At 37.5% G+C, this 21,792-nt stretch overlaps 1 protein-coding gene across 1 annotated transcript in view; it reads right to left on the bottom strand.

Annotated features, from left to right (window-relative positions):
• LOC124234298 (PAX3- and PAX7-binding protein 1-like) overlaps window positions 1-21,792 on the bottom strand; it is a 34,947-nt gene that overhangs the window by 710 nt on the left and 12,445 nt on the right. The window contains exons 8-17 of the mRNA XM_046651600.1: window positions 18,475-18,598; window positions 14,940-15,039; window positions 14,737-14,852; window positions 12,147-12,346; window positions 10,891-11,035; window positions 10,090-10,211; window positions 9,183-9,259; window positions 8,722-8,788; window positions 4,366-4,512; window positions 2,289-2,443 (exon numbers count right to left, since the gene is read on the bottom strand). Of these exons, the coding sequence (XP_046507556.1) occupies window positions 2,289-2,443; window positions 4,366-4,512; window positions 8,722-8,788; window positions 9,183-9,259; window positions 10,090-10,211; window positions 10,891-11,035; window positions 12,147-12,346; window positions 14,737-14,852; window positions 14,940-15,039; window positions 18,475-18,598 (1,253 nt within the window). The remainder of the gene's footprint in view (window positions 1-2,288; window positions 2,444-4,365; window positions 4,513-8,721; window positions 8,789-9,182; window positions 9,260-10,089; window positions 10,212-10,890; window positions 11,036-12,146; window positions 12,347-14,736; window positions 14,853-14,939; window positions 15,040-18,474; window positions 18,599-21,792) is intronic.

The raw sequence follows: 21,792 nt of genomic DNA, 5'->3' as shown, positions 1-21,792 counted from the left end.
TTTAAAGGACTAACCCAGAGACAGAGGGCTCATTTTCAAAAACAAAAACAACCCAAAATTTCATTCAGATCAATGATTTTCATTAAGAGCTAGTAAGGAAAGAAAGTAATCTTTTGTTAAACTACTTCAGAGCCCTGCCTCTCATTCCTTCCCAATCCAGGGTCCCAGCTCATTCAGAATAACCTGAAACACAAATTATACTCGTGTGTATTCATCACCAATCCACCATCCGGCATCATTTCCACTCCCCCAAAATTTCCAATAAAGCATAACCTGGCTTCCTTATCAGCCCAGCTAGAAGTCCTTCTGCCTTATTAAGTAAACATCAAATTTTAGCACACATCAGAACTACCAGGAGGGACGTTACACCACAAATCACCAGGCCCCACCCCCAGAGTTCTGATTCAGTAGGTCTGGGATGAGGTGTGAGAATCTGCATTTCTAACAAAGCTCCCAAGTGAGGCTGATGCTGCTGGTCCAGGAAGCACACTTTAAGACTGGCCACTTTAACGTGCAGTTTGAACCACTTGTGAGAAACAGCACACATGTGATATTATTAGTTGTCTCTTCTCCTCTACAAAATTATAGTAAGCACCTTTCTATTTTTTTTATTTTGTTTATTTTTTTTTTTGAGGAAGATCAGCCCTGAGCTAACATCTGCTGCCAATCCTCTTTTTGCTGAGGAAGACTGGCCCTGAGCTAACATCCGTGCCCATCTTCCTCTACTTTATATGTGGGATGCCTGCCACAGCATGGTTTGCCAAGCGGTGCCATGTCTGCACCCGGGATCCGAACCAGGGAAGCGGAACTTGCGAACTTAACCGCTGCAACACCGGGCTGGCCCCAGTCAGCACCTTTTAAGGAAGGATTATTTGTAAAACTTTGCAACACGTGAGGAAACTTTGCACACAAAAGGTACTTAAATAGCTGCTGAAATTCTTTTTCTGTAGAAAAGTAAATAGTTTGTTGATATTTAACTTCCAAACAAAAACACTATTAAATATAAATAAATCAAAATTTAAAATGTGAACAGGATTTATCTAGTAAAAAACAACACATTGAAAAGAAACATTAGTGGCAATAAACAACAACCAACATCAAAATGACACACACTAAGCAGGAAATTAAAACAGAAACCAAAAGCACCTGCCAAAGAATTTTACCACTAAAATCTTTACTATCTAACTTTGCTTTTAATTTTACTGTAAAAGAGCAAATTTTCTCTCAAGAAAATAAGGTTCTTTTTCATGGAAGGGGAATGAAGAAAAGAAAAAGGTTTTGTTATAGGAGTATGACTATTGGTATGATGTAAACAAAAATGCAACTGACATTAAGAAGAATATATGAAATGCAACTTTTAAAAAGAAAACTCTTCCAAATTGTACTAGTTGTTATTATTATTGACTTTTTATGCGAGAGATTTATCCCAAAATTACAAGAACACTCAATACAATGTCCACAAAAAGGAATAATGATTCGTTTATTCATTCCTTCCTTGCAACCCTTGATAAAAATCATGCATAAGCTGCTCCCAAAAAATTATGAGTGACGATCTTTAGTCCAGGATACGAATATAGAAAAACTCAACCTACAGCACGCCCATCCCCAAATTGGGAGAGATCCTTCAATATGCTTTGGGTAAGCACTAGACTGTCTTTCTAGGGCTTACATCTATATAATGACCTCCAAAGACCAAGATCCATGACACTTTAAGAGCCGGAGATCTTCCCAATTCTTCAAGGGAGGAGACAGAGAAAACAATCATTCACTCATTCCCTTTAGGGCTGGGCCTTACCAGAAGTCTTAATACCTTCATAAATAACATATTGATAAAGGAATTAAGTAAAAATTGCAAAAATGAAAACTGATGTGAATTTCTGCTAGGTTTACCAATACTAAGTCAGTGTATAGTTTAAATTAAACATGACTCTACTTAAAACATTTTTTCTTTTTTGTAAAGATTGGCACCTGAGCTAACAACTGTTGCCAATCTTCTTTTTTCTTTCTGCTTTTTCTCCCCAAATCCCCCCAGTACATAGTTGCATATTTTAGTTGTGGGTCCTTCTAGTTGTGGCATGTGGGATGCTGCCTCAACGTGGCCTGATGAGCGGTGCCATGTCCGTGCCCAGGATCCGAACCAGCGAAACCCTGAGCCGCAATAACGGGGTGTGCGAACTTAACCACTCGGCCACGAGGCTGGCCCCAAAACATTTTAATAATACTAAGTCTGACAACTAACCAAAGACTCTATATCACTACCATTTCATTAAATAATTACATATAATTACCTTGCATTTCTTTTTTCCACATCAGAGCATCCGATACTATTTCTGTAAATTGTATCTGCTAAGTGTACAAGGTATCGACAGAAGTTTTCTAGCTGAGAAATAGTTCTTTCTCCTTTCAGATTCATGAACCACTGCTTGGGGAAACAATTGATTACCTGTGAAGAAAGATGTAAAATAAAGTAGTTAAAAGAAAATAAACGAAAGTGTGTAAAAGCTGAGTCTAGATAACAGGTACAATGTATTTAACTAGAAGACTTGCTAATGAGCTATATATAACTGATTACTTTAAAGGGATATTCTTTTAAACCTGACTTCCTACATTAACGATACAAATACACCTGAATATACCTGAATTTTTAACTTCAACAGATAGGTACTCACAGCAAAAGATAAATTTCTCCAATATTTAAGCAAATTAGGGAGATCAAATTGACAACCAATTGCTTCATTTTCCAGTCTTCCAGGAAGCCCTAAACGAACTGAATTGTCCTTTACCAGCAGCTTTTGATATAAAAACATATGTTGTAACCCCTCCCTATGCTGAACAATTCAGTTAGTAGGCATTCATGCCAGCAGTGGGAGCCATGCTGGCCCAGAGTGGGGTGAAGACAGCATCACACCAGAGGGTCAGCCTGGGGCAAGAGCCTACACAGGGTGAAGAGGACACAGCTGCAGTATAAAATCCAAGCAAGGAATGGCTGATTTGCACACAGGAAAGTGCAGCTTAGTAGGCGGTGTCAGTCCAAGAAGGTAGAAACGGTTCCCCACAAAGAACTCAGGGATGCTTGGAGAAATGACTGATTTCAGGGCTGGAGCTGAGCAAACACAAGATGAGAATGCAACATGGTGTGCCAGAAAGTAAGAAAGAGCTCCTCAAAATGAGAGGACATGCCAGAAGGTCAAAGAAGTCAACTTGAAGGGACTCCTACTAATGAAATCCAGGAAAGTCCTGCCAAACATGCAGAATCTGAATCTAATCATGAGAGATTAGCAGACAAACCAAAATTGAGAGACATTCTACAAAATAACTGGCCTATCATCTTCAAAAGTGTCAAGGTTATGAAGGGCAAGGAAAGACTTCAAGACAAGGAAAGACTAAAAAGACATGACAATTAAATGCAAAGGATGATCAGGAATTTCTTTTACCAATGATGGATATTATTGTGATAACTGACAAAACCTGAAGAGGAGTATACGGATTAGGTGACAGTAACCTATAAATGTTAATTCCCTGATGTTGATGGTTATATTATAATCATGTTGAAGAATATGCATGTTTATAAGGAAAAGACACAGAAATATTTGAGGGTGGGGGATATCATGTCAGAGACTCTGACATGGTTCAGGGAAAAAAACTCTTTGTACTGTACTTGCAAATTTTAATTTTGTGATTGTTTCAAAAAAGATCAAATTGGGTAACTCACATATTTAAAGTAGAAAAAAATAATATTAAGTAAAATTAGTTCTTAAATGAGAAAGGAGACCATTTGTTTAGTAACACAAAATAGCATTCATTCAACTGTTAAAAAATTATTATTCTGAAATTAAAACTTTTATTACTGCCTATGAAAATACTGATATAGACAGACGGAAGGATAGATAAACATGTATAACAATATGAATTCTTATATAAAAAACGCTAAGGGGGTTTAACTACCTGGGAGACAAACTGATTTTCAACATTACACCAAATTCAATAATCAAGGGAGTTTCCATAAAATTCTCAAATCTCTCTTTCTTAAAGATTGGCACCTCAGCTAACATCTTTTGCCAATCTTCTTTTTTTTTTTTTCCTTCTTCTTCTTCTGCCTAAAGCACCCCCCAAGTACATAATTGTATATTGTAGTTGTAGGTCCTTCTGACTGTACCATGTGGGACGCCGCCTCAGCATGGCTTGATGAGCGGTGCCATGTCTATGCCCAGGATCTGAACCGGTGAAGCCCCGGGCCGCTGAAGCAGAGCATGCGAACTTAACTACTTAGCCATGGGGCTGGCCCCTCAAATCTCCCTTTAAACAAAGAAAATTTAATTCATTTTAGCTTATGCACTTTAAAAACTACAATATGTGTCAACTCACATTTTGGGCTTTTTTGATGCTGTCATCTCCATATTCTGAATTCTGGAAAGCCATGAGAATGTATCTATTTAATAAACCATCTATTGATAACTCCTGAAGAGTTTTATTTGAGAAAATGCCATACCACTGAAGAAAATTCCCTAATAGCTAGAAAGAAGAAAAAACAATTATTTTTCTCAGTTTTATTGATATAATTGACATATAACACTGTATAAGTTTAATTATAACACTATACATATATATAACTTTAAAGTCTACAACATAATGATTTGATATAAGTATATATTGTGAAATGGTTACCAAAGTTAGTTAACATCCCTCACCTTATAGTTACAATTTTTTTCCACTTGTGATGAGAAATTGTAAGATCTAGCAACTTTTCAATATATAATACAGTACTGTTAACTCTAGTCACCATGCTGTACATTACAACCCCAGGACTTATTTATCTTCTAACTGGAAGTTTGTATCTTTTGACCCCTCTCACTCAACCCCTCCACCCCCTACTCCCTGCTTGTGGCGACCATAAATCTGATCTCTGTTTCTATAAGTTTAGTTTTATAGAAGGAAAAAAAAAATTATTGAGAGGCAATGTTAAGCAATTAAATTAAGTACAAAGTGAATTAAACAGTAAAACATCTTATGAAATTCGGTGGACTGTGTCTTGCCGAAGTACTAATAAGCAGTTTTAAAGGTCCCAATTTTCTTACAATGACTGAGGATTTGAATTTTAAATTTTAATTAATGTACATTTAATTAAATAATTAAAATTAACTAATTAACTAAAATTCTAAAAGCCACATGGAGCTAGTGGCTGCTGTATTGGACAATGCAAACATAGAACATTTTCCACCATTACAGAAAGTGCTACCGGGCAAGTACTGATTCTTAGATACATGTCCTCCACTCACAATCGTGCCTAAGCTGGTCCAATGACTACCCAAAAAGATGGAAATTCCTTTTTTTTTTTTCTTTTTCTCCCCAAATCCCCACAGTAGATAGTTGTACACTTTTAGTTGTGGGTCCTTCTAGTTGTGTTTTTTTTGTGCGTGTGCACGCTTCTTTTTTTTTCTTCCCCAAATCCCCCCAGTACATAGTTGTATATATTTTAGTTGTGGGTCACTCTAGTTGTGGCATGTGGGACGTCGCCTCAATGTGGCCTGACAAGCGGTGCCATGTCCGCGCCCAGGATCCGAATCCGCGAAATCCTGGGCCACCAAAGCAGAGCGAGAGAATTTAACCACTCAGCCATGGGACCGGCCTCGGAAATTCTTTTTTTGACTACAATACTGCATGCCTACTGGATCTCACGAACCTAAACTGAGCCGTGTCGCTTGGACATCTCAAACTATTCAAGCTCAGTACATATAAAATGGAAGCCCCCAGCCCATCCCACCACAAAATGTTCTAAGTTTCCTAGTACTTCTCATCTCAGTAAACGGTAACGCTGACCAACCAACTGATCAGGCCAGAAGCCTGGAGTCATTCTTGACCTCTCCCTCAAGCTGTGTGACCCCACCTCCACCCATTCTGTGCATTTCTCTCAGTTCCTGCTGCGGCCTCCCCTAATCTAGGCTGCCATCATCTCTTCCTGGACCTTGCAGCTACTCAAGTGATTAGGAGCATGAGCTCTGGAGTAGTCTTTCCCAAGCAGGGTTCTGTGACTCTTTACTTATGGTTCCCAAGGATGGTGCACAGCAAGTACCTCTCTAGACACACAGGAAAGAAGAGAATTCATCATACACAACAGAGGCTTTAGGGCATTAGGTATTAATTCCTTTACAGAAGCCCCGCCGAAAAGAGCTGCTGAGGAGTCAGACTGGCCTGAGGTAGACTCCCACCTCTACCACTAACAAAGGAATGGCCCTGAGCAGCTTATTCTGTGCCTCACTGTCCCATCAGTACAGTGAGAATAATAGTGTCTAGCTCATGGGATTGTTGTGAGGATTCAGCAAGATAATAATCCATATAAAAGGTGTGGCACAGTGCTTGCAGTAAATATATACTAATCCCCATCTTCACTATTACTGTCCTTATCTATTCAGATGCATTATCTCCACATAGCAGCCAGAGAAGTCTTAAAAATGGCAATGTATTCATGTCACTCCCCTGCTGAGAACCCTTCCACGACCCATACATACATGGTCAACTGATTTTTGACAAAAGTACAAAAACAATTCAATAAAGAAAAAGTCTGAACAAACAGTGCTGGAACAAATGAACTTCAATCCAGGCCTCACGTCGTATGTAAAAATAAACTCAAAGTGGATCACAGGCTTAAATATACAAAACCTGAAACTATGAAATGCTTAGAAGGACAGGAGAAAAACTTTGTGGCCTTCTGTTAGACAAAGATTTCTTTTTTTTCTTCTCCCAAAGGCCCCCCCAGACATAGTTGTATGTTCTAGTTGTGTGTGCCTCTGGTTGTGCCATGTGGGACGTGGACTCAGCATGACCTGATGAGTGGTGCCATGTCTGCGCCCAGGACCTGAACCTGGGAAACTCTCGGCTGGTGAAGCAGAGCGCACAAACTTAACCACTCGGCCACAGGGACGACCCCAACAAAGATTTCTTAGATATGATGCCTAAAGCATGATCCATAACAGGAAAAAGTGATAAACTGGACTTCATCAAAATGAAGGACTTGTGCACTTTGAAAGACTGTTAAGAGAAATAAGACAGGCCACAGACTAGGAAGAAAAAAACAGCCTCTTTGCAAATAATAGATCTGATAAAGTCCCTGTATCCAGAATATAGAACTCAAAGCTCAGTAAGAAAACCCAATTTTAAAAAATGAGCAAAAGATTTGAGGAGATACTTCACCGAAGAATATATACAAATAGCAAATAAGCCAATGAAAACATGCTCAACATCATCAGTCATTAGGGAAATGAAAATTAAAATCATACTGAGATACCACTATATACCTAGCAGAATGATTTTTTAAAAAAATAAATAAATAGGGACTGGCCCTGTGGCCGAGTGGTTAAGTTCGCGCGCTCCGCTGCAGGCAGCCCAGTGTTTCATTGGTTCGAATCCTGGGTGAGGACATGGCACTGCTCATCAAACCACGCTGAGGCAGCGTCCCACATGCCACAACTAGAAGGACCCACAACGAAGAATATACAACTATGTACCAGGGGGCTTTGGGGAGAAAAAGGAAAAAATAAAATCTTTTAAATAAATAAATAAATAAATTGACAATACCAAGTGTGATGTGTGGTGAGAATGAGGAATAACTAAATAACTAGAACACTAATATATTGTTGGTTGGAAAACACCTTTGCCTAAGGTATTTATCCAAGTGAAATACAAACTTATATATCCAGAAAAACCTATATCCAAACACTTATGGCAACTTTATTCATAATTACTCCAAACTGGAAACAATCCAATGTCTCTCCATTGGGGAAGGAATACAAAAACAAAACAAAATAAAAAACCTGTGGTATACCCACTATACAATGGAATACTACTTAGCAATAAAAAGGAATGCATCACCGATAACAGAAAACTGATAAATCTCAAACGCATTATGTTAAGTGAGTGAAGCCAGACTCAAAGGCTAGCTAGTACATAATTCCACTCCTGACATTCTCACAAAGAAAACCACAGGACAGCAGAAAGGGCCAGGATGTAGAGGTGGGCTTGGGGAATTCTGGGAGATGGAGCAAGTATTACACATGTTGATTTGGGTAGAGGTTACACATCTACATGTAAATTATAGCTCCTGTATCATCTGGACTGCTTATCTCCTCCCTTACTCTAGCCATCCGGGACTTTTCTCAGTTCTTCTAATGTACCCTGCTCTCCCTCACCTCTGGGCCAACTCTTATTTATTCTTCTGGTCTAATAACCTAAATGTCACTTCCTCAGGGTGGAAGGGGATCTTCTGTGACTCACCAGTCAAGGCCTCTGCGCCCCTTGCCTGTGTTCCCGTACCACCTTGAATTTCTCCTTTCATAATTGCTCACACCTGAGAGTACTTATTTGCTCTCTGTCAACTGTGCTGGATTATGAGCTCCATGAAGGCTCCACTTCTATCTTACTCAGTGTTGTATCCCCCAACTTAGAAGGGTACCTGGCACTCTTTATTTGCTGAATAAATTTACTGTGGTTTAGCAAGGCATTTTGTTGGCTACCCTGGATCTAACATTAGAACTCAGAATTTATTTTCTCCTGTGGAAACATGAAACCTAAATAAACTTGGAATAAAATTAGTTTGTAAAATGGAGAGTGTAGATAGAAGATCTAAGCGTATGGAGTTACTTAATCAAATATTTAAAAACTTTTCAAAATATAATATATGAAGTCAAACAAAACCTGAAGTCTTTTAGACAGCCTACAGACACATACCTTAACTGAAGACCAAAACTGTCGTTGAAAAAACAAGTAAGGCCCAGAGTTTTTATTTTCCAAGACACTAAGAAAAAAGGGGAAACACACCATCATCAAATGTTTTAAATGTTAGTGCCATCTGATTCCCAGAAGAAAAGATTTCAGCAAGTAAAATAGGTGAACCAAAGAATTAAGTAATTTTTCAAGTTTTCAAACAATTACATTCCAGAACATAGTAAGTTTAAAAGGTAACGGAAATTTATTCTGAGATAATAAGGGAGAACAAAGAGCATTACTTGCTTTATTCTGCTTAAGGGAACGATTTATCCCACTGAGCTAGTCTCTTTGGGCTACAGGTTTACACTACATAGGTAAAGTTTATATTTCAAACTACCTTTAGTTTTTCCAGAATTTAAGAAGCCTTCTCTGGAAGATAATGGAGAATATCATCATCTTTAGTGTTCTTAAGAGTTACTTACTTTTTGGGATATAAGGGCATGAATACATCATCGTCTAAAGTTCTCCTCATTCTCAGTAGAAGTGCTTTTAGGTATACCTAAAAAGTTAAAAATAGATCACACATTTTAACAAGGGTTATAATGAAAGTTAACTTTTAGAAAATAAAAATCAGCTATATGCCAAATCATATAAGTAATTGAGTATTCAATTTTGAGTGAACTGTCTTCTCTAATTTTTTACTTTCTTCAGTGAAGGCCCTAAGATCTTTAATACTTACAATTCTTAGTTCACCCCTCATCAATTACCAAGCAATAAAGCCATTCAGAGCTCTTTCAACCCCTTAATCTACCATATAAAGATTTTTAAGACCAGACACATAATCCGGTTCTTCTCAAAATGAAGTCAGTGAAAATACAACAGTGATAATGAGCACCTTTTCCAGTGTCAAAATAGCTCATAAGAATGCACACTGAGGGATGGCAGAAATTTGAAGTTTGGGAACTAGTTAAAAAACAATCTTAGTGGTATTAAATGCTGTTCAAATGTTTTAGCATTTAAATCATCATTACCCATTCTACTAGTTTTACACTTTTCTTTTTTCTAAAAAACGAGTTCTTAAAGGAATGTTTGATTAGTCCGATTGGGAGTGTGGGTGTGGCGGTGAGGATGAGAGAACAGGACAAGCGGGAGGCTGTCTTAGACGAGTAATATTATCCTCTGTATACATATTTCAAACTAAAAACTACTATCTCAAATTTTGTATATTTCAGGCTATAAAGGATTGGATGACCCACGTGGGAGAATCAGATTTTCAGGTTGGCTTAGAACCTAACCACTTATTTTTCTCAACTCTTGCTGATTTTCAAAAGGAGATGGTAAAACTCAAAAAACAAAACACAAACCTTTCATAGATAATAATTAAATTACCTGTGTATTTTTGTTTTCTGCATTCACTACGGAAGGATATCCATTTATTAATTTTAGTGTAATTCCAACCATTCTTGAAGTCTGTGTTGTAGAAAAAGGGTCCCACATATTTTCAGCTATCACTATTGAAAAAAAGTAGGATGTGCTGAGATACAGAAGTAAATTGCAGCGCACTTAAATCTGATGTTAAGCAGTCCTCAACTTAGAAACGCCAATCCTGATTTATTTTTTCTCTCTTTAGAGAGAATAACCTTCAGTCATCTTTGTTCTATTAACTGTGGAAATGTTGCAGATTAGGCAAATACGGAGAGAAGATAGATTCCTCTTACTTTCTGCCACTCAGTGAAAGTAAAGATGGGGGGAAAAAGAGTTTCCATATCCTAGGACATGTTGTCCCAGCATCAAGAATTTCTAACCAAACTCGAAACTTACTTTTAATATCATAAATAGGTTCTTGTCTCAATGTTTCCTAATCTCTTGTGAGAAATTGATGAAAATAATGAAATTGCTCCCCAGAAAAATGCATAGCCCCCCCAGCTATGTATTCACTTTTGCTTCAGGCAGTCTTTAAGAGTCTCTACAATTCGCCTGTGGATCAGTTACTGTCTCCATGGACTGCCCCAAGGTAGTCTGCAAGTCCTAGGTTAAGAGACGTCTACCTTTTAGCCATCTCTGGGCCCGGCTGTAACTTAATCATTTATAATGTAATCTCTATGGGGAAATACATGCTAACTTAAAAAAAATCTTAAAAATAGATTTGAGAAACCCATGTGTTTGAATATTCAGTTCAGAAATCTCTACCTGTTAGTTTAGGAAGAATCACCTTTTCCACAATGGTAGGCAACAGCGCAACATCAACATCATCTTTTTCTTGCTCTCGTTCCTCACAACCATAAAACAGCAAAGATTCAAACCACAGCATAGTCTCAAAGTCACGACATTTTGCCTAGAGAATATTGAAAAGGTTATACAAACATTTAAAATAGTGGCCACTTCTGCTTCTAGCCAGGATAAGAGCAAGAGGAAGTGGGTTTAGTCTTCAGTCATAAACAACTAAAAACTGGACAAAACATATGAAACATCTATTTTCAGACAATGGACCACAGGCAGTACAAGACTATGACCCCTGAAAGAAGGGAATTAAATGAGGCGAGCTCCTGGCCAGGAGAGCAGAGCAGCTGGGGGATCACAAGCAGAGCACAGTCGTGCTGGTTGAGGAGACAGAAGTTGGAGTCCAGGAAGGCTGGGACAGCTGCAAGCTGTGGGCAGAGGAGAGGGCTACACGGAAAGAGAACTCCTGAATGTACACAAGTCCCCTTGAGCTTATGCTGTACGCTAAGACACACACACACAGGGTAAAACTCCACAAGATCTGGCAAAGAGTACCTGGGAGCTGGGAGCTGAATGGTTCCCAGAGCTCACTTTTTTTTCAGTTGTTTCCATGGTTTCAACCTCAGCCCTCTTTTCCTTATAGTTTACACATTCAACCCAGCCTATCTCATTCATGCCCACAGCTCCACCCATAGGTTGGTGAGTTCCAAAACCATATCTTAAACATGACCACTAGACGTATCTAGTCAATTCTAGTCTCCTCCCTTATGTCCCAGGCCAATAGTTGCTACTGATTCCTAACTTTATCAATTTGCCTCCTCCTCCCAATTTCCATTTCCACTGACCTAGTTCAGGTCCTCATTTCACACCTGCCTCAGTGAGCTTTCCCATGAGATTCTAAGGTATTCTGGGATCAAAGGACCAAGTTCTTACCATTCAGTTATGTTCATATCCCAGTGTCATTACATATAATCTTAGTTGACTGCAAAAGGTATTGTATATAAATTGAAAAACAATAGACAGCTCTCTTGAGAAGGGAGGGAGCATAAAAGGAAAGATCCTAAGATCTTTCTGTACCAATTATAGCTACAATCTGTATCACTTACAGCCCCATGCCCTATCTCCCCTGAAACATACTTTGCTTAAGCTTCTATCTCCAGCTTTGAGATTAAAATCACCCAGGCATCATGTTATACTGCTTTCTAACAGTGACAGAAGCCACCCACCTCAAGAGGAGTCCAAGTGAGAAGCTGCAGCCTTATGAGGGGGTTGAACAACTTCGGCAAACAAAGGCCAATGTAAGCATCCTTGTAGGACATGTAGTATTTTGAACGCCAGGCTTCAAACTGGGATTTAATACAGTCAATTGAATAGAAACTCTCAAGGACATCTTCAAAAACTTTGCTGGATTCTTTTGAAATGCGATCTAAAAAAACAATAACAAAAAAACCACACAGAGAACCATAATTTAGTATGCAGGAGAAAAAACACAGTTCAATATTTTCAGCGTTTTCTTTGTAGCTTGAGTATCAATAAGACAGACTTATTAACAAATAAATAATTGTTAATTGCAATTTAAAAGAAGGGATAAACTTGGGGCCAGCCTGGTGGTTAGCAGTTAAGACTGTGTGCTCCGCTTCAGTGGCCCAGTGTTCATGGGTTTGGATCCCAGGCATGCACCTACACACTGCTCATCAGGCCATGCTGTGGCAGCATCCCACACACAAAACTGAGGAAGACTGACACAGATGCTAGATCATGGCTAATCTTACTCAAGCAAAAGAGGAAGACTGGCAACAGATGTTAGCTCAGGGTGTCTTCCTCACCATAAAAACAAAAAAGAAAGAAAAGAAAGGATAAACAGAGATAAGTTTAGATTCCAAATGTCTTTTATGCAAACCCAAGTGCAGGTGGTCTTCATTTCACACGGTTCCAATATGTACCATTTTCTGTTATCACACTTCAGTTAAATAACGCCTGTCCCCCAACAACTCAGATCAAATTTCAGTTACCATGGTAGATTAACTGGAGTAATTGCTGCTAACTCTTCAGTCCACAAATCACTGTGTAAATGACAGATGTGCATCTTAATCAGTAACCAATCATATTGCTTCTTTCAAAGTCTGTTGGTGATTGCAGTAACTGACCTAGAAAAGTATCAGCAATGGATGCTAGGATCTTTAAGTGAAAGGTTATTTGATGCCTCCCATGACTTGGGAAAGGGGATCTCTATAATGGAGAGACCTAGTGTGACAACTTAATCAATCTTAATTAACATTGCTAATAGTGGAACAATCTAACATTGGTGATGTGATATTATGCAATCTTACATGAAATATTCTTGCCAAAAAAAGGTTTAACCTGAATCTAATCAAGGCTTCAGACCTAAATTTCAGTTTACAAGAAATACAGTGAATGGAAGAACAAGTTTCCTTAATACCACAAGGAAACAGACAAATACAGAATGTAGGACGTTCTGCAAGTCAAGTGGCCTGGTCTCTTCAAAAGTAATGTCTTAAACAAGTAAGTAATAGGGGCGGTGTGTATGTATAAGGTAGCCGTGGATATTCATTAATTCTAGATAAAAAGATGTAACAACCAAATACAGGGCAGGAACCTTGTGTGGATCCTGGTTTAGAAAATAGAACAACCCAGAAAAAGAGTCAAAAAGTGTTTTTTGGGGGCTGCTGAGGAAAACTGAATACAGAAATGATATTTAAAAATTTTAATTTTCCTTTTTGTTGTTTTTTGGTGAGAAAGATTGGCCCTGAGCTAACATTGGTTGCCAATCTTCCTCTTTTGTTTCTTCCTTCTCCCCAAAGCCCCAGCACATAGTTGTAGACCCTAGCTCTAAGTCATTCTAGCTCTTCTAGGCAGGACGCTGCCACAGCATGGCTTGATGAGCAGTGTGTGGGTCTGCACCCAGGATTCGAATCGGTGAACCCTGGGCCGCCAAAGTGGAGTGTGCCAACTTAACCATTCAGACACGGGGCTGGCCGATAGTTAATTTTCTTAGGCGTGATAATGGTATTGTGATTAGGTAGAAAAATACCCTTGTTTTTAGGAGACACATGCTAAAGTTTTTAGAGGGAAGTGCCATGATGTCTATAAGTTACTTTTAAATGGTTCAGCAAAAGGCACACATATCGATATATAGAGTTAAGGCAAACTTGGTTAACTGATGGTAGAATTGTTGAATCTGGGTGATAGATACATGAGTGATCACTGTGCCACTCTTTCAAATTTTCTGTATGTTTAGAAATGTTCACTCTAAAAAGTGGGAGAAAAATAAGTTTCTCCGACTAAGTTCCAAATGGCTTGCAACCAATATAATTCCAAATAATTATAGCCAACAGTGGAAAATGAAGACTTTTATTTGGGGATCCTTCTGGAAATGCCTGGCACATAACAGTACCAACTAATTCTCTTGGTTGAAATTAGTGGGGACTCCCAAAATCAGGAATTTCCTTCAGGGCTGAGTGTCCTACTGCCAAGTTTTACTTTTCTAGACCGGACATGCTGCATCAGGGCTGCCCTTGGAATCCGACACATCTGTCACTTAAAATTCTACAATGCTTAAGAATAATGTCATTTACTATGTGAATACTAAATAAACCCCACGACAAGGTGTTACCACTATTTCTGAGAACTATCAAGGTATTTATTAATAAAAATGAGTGTAAGTTTTAACAATGAAGAAAAAGGTGCCTAGTTCTAATGCAGACGCCATGAAACTTCAAATTATTTCATGGTAAAAACCACATCTAAGTAGAAACCAAATTGACAATAAATTTCATTTCCAAATAAGTGTCTAACCTTTTTCCAGATTGAAATTTGTAATATCTGTAGAAGTTTCTTCATCATCACTGGAAAGGCCTTCAAGGTGATCTGCCATCTTACCGGTTTGCTCTCTGGCTTGTCTACGACGAGTCCTAAACAACAAACGTCAAGTTCGCAAACCACAACAAAGACATTGCTCCCTTCACAAACCAACCAAAAGACAGCATTTTTAGAATTACCTCCTGGCCTCCCGTTCTGCAATCCGACGTTTTGCATGCTCTTGATACAGTGCCCGATCTCGTCCAAAGGAATCAAGATTTGGTGCCATCAAAGCTTTATCTGTAAAACAATAATGGTTAAAATTAAAAGCCTTCCTTCAACAACCTTGAGGAAAGAGTTTGCACAGAATAAGCCATAATGACGGACTGCTTGCTAATCTCAACAGCAGGATTCTGCAGTCAGTGGTAAACCAGACAGTTTGCTAGTTTAGAGCAAATCTCACTATTATTCCATGTTCCCATGAAAAGGAATAGAAAAATTAACGGAGAGTTCAACAACGCTACACAAAGGCAACTGAGTTTAATCAGGTTTTACTCTAAGTAACAGAACTAGTTTATGCTATCATGATGACCAAAAATTAAAAATCTAAATTACCTGTTCAAAGAGAAAAACAATAGATTATTTTTTTAAGGAAGAAGAACTTGAGCATCACATGCTGAATGATATGAAATGACAGCAAAGAAACACAGGGAGGATGAGAAAAAAGCTTTGTTGCATTTACTAATCTATTCTATTTTATTCTAATTTTGCTTTGTAGAAATTTATTCTCTATTACTATGTTTAAGGGCAGAATCAACATGTAGACTGAAAATCATATCCGAGTAAGACCACCTTATGTTTTCTCAAACACTACTCTTTCAAAGCACAACTTCTTTATTTCTTATTTTCCCTATTTTCTCTCTCTTTTTTAACTTTTTAGGACAATTTTCTAGCTTTAGCTTCTAACTTTCCTATTTAAATTTCTATTTCAGTTACCATATTTTCAGTTTCCAAGACATAAAGGTTCTTGTTCTTAGAACGTTCCTTTTCTATAGCATCCTCTACTTGTGTTATGTGTCGGATACCCTCTGTTATCCCCCTGAGAATATCAATGACGTTTTAAATTTTCTTCTGCCACCTGCATTGTCTTTGTTCCCTCAGTCCCTCTGGTTCCATTGCTTGTGTTGGACTCTCTGATGATCATTAACTACCTCATACATAACAACAAGACTGGAAATTCTGTGGACAACAGGTAGGATTTGTCTAACAAAGGCATCTCCGTCACATTACTGGGTAGAAAGTCAACTCTTGCGTTGGGGGTCCCCAGATGTTAGTGTCTCAGGGTCTTTTCTCTGGACCCATTCTCTTTCTCCAGAGAAGAGTCCTCTAGTCTCTTGCCTAGGGTAGAAGGAGGAGTGGGGAAAACATCTGTCTGCAATACTTCCCTGATTTCTATATTTCAGTTCCAGACTATAAAGATATTCTGTAATATATGAGGTAGAAATGGCAATCAAACAACCCAAGAGACAGGAGGGGGGAAATCACATGCAAAATGAAAGACATCACTTTAAGCCTTTGGCATATTTGTTCCCTGGTATCAGAAATGTGTCACCAATAGCAGCAACAGAAAAGATAAAACCAAAAAGTAGCTCTCTACTTCAGTGTAGCCTAACTATCCTAGACACTACTATTTTTAAAAATTGACTTTCTTACTGAGTTTTTCATTCCTATTTCACAACAGCTCAGATATTAGGAAGTAAGATTGTTCCAGAGTTCACTAATTATGAAGAAAGGTTAGTAGAGTAAATAAGAAAAATGCCCCAGCCCTACCTCAACTGTGGGTTCACTACACACCATAGATGAATTAACTAAAAAATCCCAAACAGAAATGACTCCTCTCTTTAAGAGGGATCTTTCATTACCGAAATATTTTAAAGAATATTTATTACTCTAATAAAGATTTACAACGATGCTATGTTTATAGATTTTATAAAATACGCATTGAGGGAGATATGAGTAGATAACTCAAGTGACAGCCTCCTTCAATTCTGTAAGAACTATATGCAGTAATTGTGGTGTTTATAAATCTGAACAGATGGATTTCAGGCTTTTTTGTTTCTTTAAAAAGAGATCAGAAATAGAATTGATACTTCAGTGTCCCAAGTAATTTTCCTCAAATCTTTGGCAATTAATGAATACTCCCTCTAGGGCAGTATTTTTCACTTTCTCATTATCTTTCGATTTCTTTCCAAATCTCAGTCTAATTAACATACATCATTCACCCCTTATTTGAATTCCACAGTAAGTAAATAGCTTCAAATTATAAAGAACAGATTATGGGCAAGAAAAGTACTTGATAAGATGCATAGCTCACATAAACCATTTAACTTAAAAGGAAATTACTTCGCTTCATAGGTATAATGGTTACCTGTAATCTGCCCCAGAAATCTGGTTCTGTCTGGATCAAAAGTGATCTGGGAGGGATGCATTAGTCATTTAGGTGCCTGCCCAATACAGCAATAATCCAATTTAAGCTTTTGTGGCAACAAGAGGAGGTCAAAGCCATTCTCATGGCTCACGTCTGAGTCAGAATCAGCTCTGAGGGCCACATTACCATCTCTTTACGGTGCTCCAAAACCCATCCAACATACAGGAGGATGCCTTCTCAGGGATCCAATGTCTATCTAATTTAGAGGACACCCTGAATGACAAAGGATGGTTTTCAGAAAGAATAACACTAGGGCCCTTTGCACTTGGATCATCCAGGGTGGCTGTTTAACATGCAGATTACTGGACACTATCCAGGACCTAGACAGAATCTCTGGGGATAGGACCAGGAAATCTGCATTTTAAATAATACCATGGGTAATTCTGATAGACACTTCTATTTGAGAACTGCTGACATAGGGAACAAAGAGATGACAAAAGAAGCCACAAGAAATCCATGCTAGGAAAATTCCTATTAGGGCACCCAAGAATATGAAGGGCAATGGAAAAATGGAATTAAATGGTTTAAAAGGTCTGATTAAAGCATCTTAACTAAACTAGTTAATAAGAGGTTTCCAATTAATTTTGGTTTTCCATATACATCATAATGAAAAGAATATAAATTCAATTTCTAAATTTTTTCACTAAAATTTCAAGAATTGCAGGCATCAGTTGACTTACTAAAAAACCCAATATATAAGGCAAACTAGAAAATAGAAAAAATTTTTAAATACAAAAAATTTTGCCTTATCCAAGGGGTGAAGCTAAAAATTAGTCCCCTAACCTTGGAGTTGTATCACTTGTTATATAATAACCCCCCCCACCCCCCAAAATTCCCCAGTCCCTAAACTCAAAATCTTTCACTGTGGTCAACAATAGCATTTGTAGTGGTGTTATGAACAGGATGGAAATGGTGGGGAAATCATCTAGGGCCAAAGAGATAGTGGTTTTAACATAAAATACTTATGTCTTTGTCTAAACTCTAAAGAATGAAAAAATACACCCAAAGAAGAATAAGATTGATAGAATATTAGTACATGTTTTTGAGCTCCTTTGAGAAGCTATATATTCTTAAACACAATCCAAGTACATGCTGTTATAATTTTTAGATCTACCTGACACAAGAGCAGGGAAATTTATTTCTTTAAAAAAAAAAAACAACGCTCTGAGATCTCTAATTTTCAATTAGGCTGTACTAAGTAAACAAGGTTGTTTAATGAATAATAAAAACCTTCAAGATGGACTGACTTGAATGGCTTGAAAACTCCGAAGATTCATCTTTAATATCATCTTGTCGTCTTTGGACAAGGCGGGAAGCTCGCTGTTTGTACAGCTGATGTATTGCTGATTCAAGTTCATTAATCAGTGGCACCTGTAAAAATACAACACACTCCGTAACACCAAACTCCTCAGCTGCTTCCTTATTTGAGGGTTCCATACTATTTCCGGATTTCTGAAAAAGTACCCTCTACGGATCATGATCATGAATTCCCTTTGGGACACAAGCACAATTCAGTTTTACGATGTTTAGGAAACATCACTTCTTCTCTTAATCCATACACAGAGCTATAATGTCCAGTGCCTAGTTATTGGAGCAAAAGTTTGGTTAGGAAACTTAACACTTCAATATTAGTAAAGAGAGCAAGTAAAGAAATGTCAAAAATTTTAGTGCTTTTCTTTTAGAATAAAGTACTTGGAAGTTTTTTAAAGTCCATTTTTAGTTTTCCAGCAGCATGATCTCTCCCTCACAATTTTTGTAGTTTAAAATAAACCATTATTGCTGTATGATATCAAAAATACGCACAGTTCTATTAAGAACAGGGGTCTGCTAACTGACCAATTTTGGACACTTAAATTGCCCTGCCACTCCTTTGCACCAAGTACCTTACAGTAACCTTACACTATTTTGTAGCTTTATTATACATTTTAAATGTAAACTGCATTTATTTACATTAATAAGGCAAATAAAATTTCTAGCTATCACTAACCTGTCTAAAATCAATACATCTCAAACTCAGAAAGATCTATTATGTAATAAATTTTTCCCTATTGTGTAATAAAATAATAAAACTCTTCACATGAATTGTCAGTTTACAAAGTCAATGAGTTTTTCCAGGTTACTATCCATAGCTGAGCATTCACTTGGTTCATATGGAATACAAAAGGTTATAGAATGAGACCTGATTTAGAAAGAAAAAAACAGAAAACTTTCTCTTTATAAATACCTTATGTTATAATCAAATGCTATGAAACTTTCACAAAACACTAATGACCACTACACATACCTGAGGAAACCAGAAATTCTAGTTTCCTGATGGTTAGTGCAAATGGAAAACACATTACTACTTAGAGTTTGGGAATACTGGCACCAAGTGTTATAGCAGCTTCCTGAACTGAACAGACTGCAAATGGAAAACAAAAAAAGGCAGGTGGAATACAAAGATGTCTGTAATAAAAGCAATTTCATACACTTGCACGATTCCATTGCAAAGTAGCAAATGTTTACAGAAGGTCAAACTGACGGAGTAATTTTCTTCTTGAATATGCCACAGCATGGGCAACAATGTCCCCAAATGTGCACTGATTATTTTTGACAGCTGAGCCCAGAGACACTATCTTTAAAATGAGCTATAATCCATTTTCTAAGCAATTACTGCCATTATCATTGTAACTTACACTTCACCACCCCCTCATTTTTTTTCAAACCATGCAAGACTGCAGACAAATGTACCTATGTGCCTAACGGGAGTCCTGGAGCCCTGGACACCGCTGACAGTCCTCTGCTGCAAGAGCTACACACCTCAGGTTGCACGAGACAGAATTATTCAATTTCTACTTAAAATCCTGATAACGTAATTTTCCTGTTTAGGTAACTGAAATGCCTTTTAACAAAGCCCAGAGAAAATTCCATTGAGACAAAAAGACCTAAAACACATTTTCAGCTCTTATTCATGTTTCTTAACGATACTGATTTATCACAAGAGTATGCACAGTGACAATTTCTTTACCCTCTCCAAACTTAAAACTGTTATTGACTATTATTATTGCAAGACCAAATTTAAGGCGAAGAACACAAGAAGGAAGATGAAGATAGGGAAACAAAACAATGGAAAGTTAAAATGATCTGCAAATAATTAAAAATCTAAGTTCAAAACCACTTCAGCTTTTATAACAAAAGAGGGAAAAACAAAGGAATGTTTATCTTTTTATGGTCTTACTCTGAAACAATATTTTTGTAGTATAACTGAAACAAATATTCAAATCTATCTAAATGTTCCTTAATATTTCCAAGATGACAAGTTATGACATTACTAACTCAGGAGCAGTCTTAAAAAAACTGAACGTGTAGGAAAATGTCAAAATGAAATAAAATACTCATTTTTAAAGGAGGGGATCTTTTAATTAAAATGTAGTCACTGTATAATATATAAGGTTGAAGATATGCTCCAAAAACATTTACCTAAGTGACTCTGTGAAACCATATTAGCACAATCTGAAGTAAACTTCTCTAGTAACAGGGTAATCAATGCAAGGTAAGTACCCTACTAATTGTTTGTAAAATAGTCAGCAATTAAAAACCATATGAACTAGATGTCTACTAGTCTCTCTAACCCAAGAATGGTATAATCCAGCTGAATATTACTGTCAATATTTCTTAAGAGTTCAGTTTGCAATTATGAGTAAGTTTACTCAAGTAAGTTCCAAAGCAAAGTCCAAGATATTTCAAGAAAGAACTACACAGGGACAAACCTCACTTATAAAGTATCACTTAAGACAAAGATCCTTTCTCTAGTCACAAAGGTTATTAGACCAGCTCCCATCATGCCCAATAGGCTCAAAAGGGCTTTATTAGTAGGAAGGACACAACCACTGGCTCTGACACTTAAGTCCCTTCCCGTCTTGACTCTAGCCCTCTGCACAGTCAAACCTATGTTTCTTTCCCACTCCTGTCCTTGTCACCCTAAGCCACTCATCTGCCACAAGATACCATAGCTCAGACTGTAATTGTTTCTCCAGAAATCAAGAGGATAAATTCTACAGAGAGGACCTGATGAATGCTGTCTCAGCCTGCATCTCACCACAGACCAGCTAGAACCATTAAGATTCACGAGGAAGATACAGTTTGGCAGTGTTCTTTTGCCAGCCTTTGGCTTTAGGGTATTAAAGTAATCAACAGAGATAATAAAAAGTTAAGATAATCATTTAAACATACCATATGCTTACAGATTCTATGCTAATCCACATAGCCAATAAGGGAAAATGTGTCTTCTAATCCTGCATGACTTTAAAGACGGGATATTCAAAGCACCATGATTTTTTTTTTTTAAAAAGATAAAGCTGCAATGTCCACAAATGCTTTTAAAGCAATGCATCAAACAATACATTTATCTCAAAGAAGGAAAATCAATTAAGAGGTCATTTAAGAAGAAAAGGGATTCTGTATGCAGCTAATTTTAAAAATGCAAACAATAAATGGTGCAATAGAACGCAAAAAGTTGTGCCAACTGACTATCATACTAAAAAAATAAACTTGGAAGAAATGAGACCTTAAAAGAAATTATGGCC

This window comes from Equus quagga, unplaced genomic scaffold (genome assembly GCF_021613505.1).
Source record: "Equus quagga isolate Etosha38 unplaced genomic scaffold, UCLA_HA_Equagga_1.0 73442_RagTag, whole genome shotgun sequence".
Classification (NCBI taxonomy): Eukaryota; Metazoa; Chordata; class Mammalia; order Perissodactyla; family Equidae; genus Equus; species Equus quagga.
This window is presented reverse-complemented; position numbering and strand designations above follow the sequence as displayed.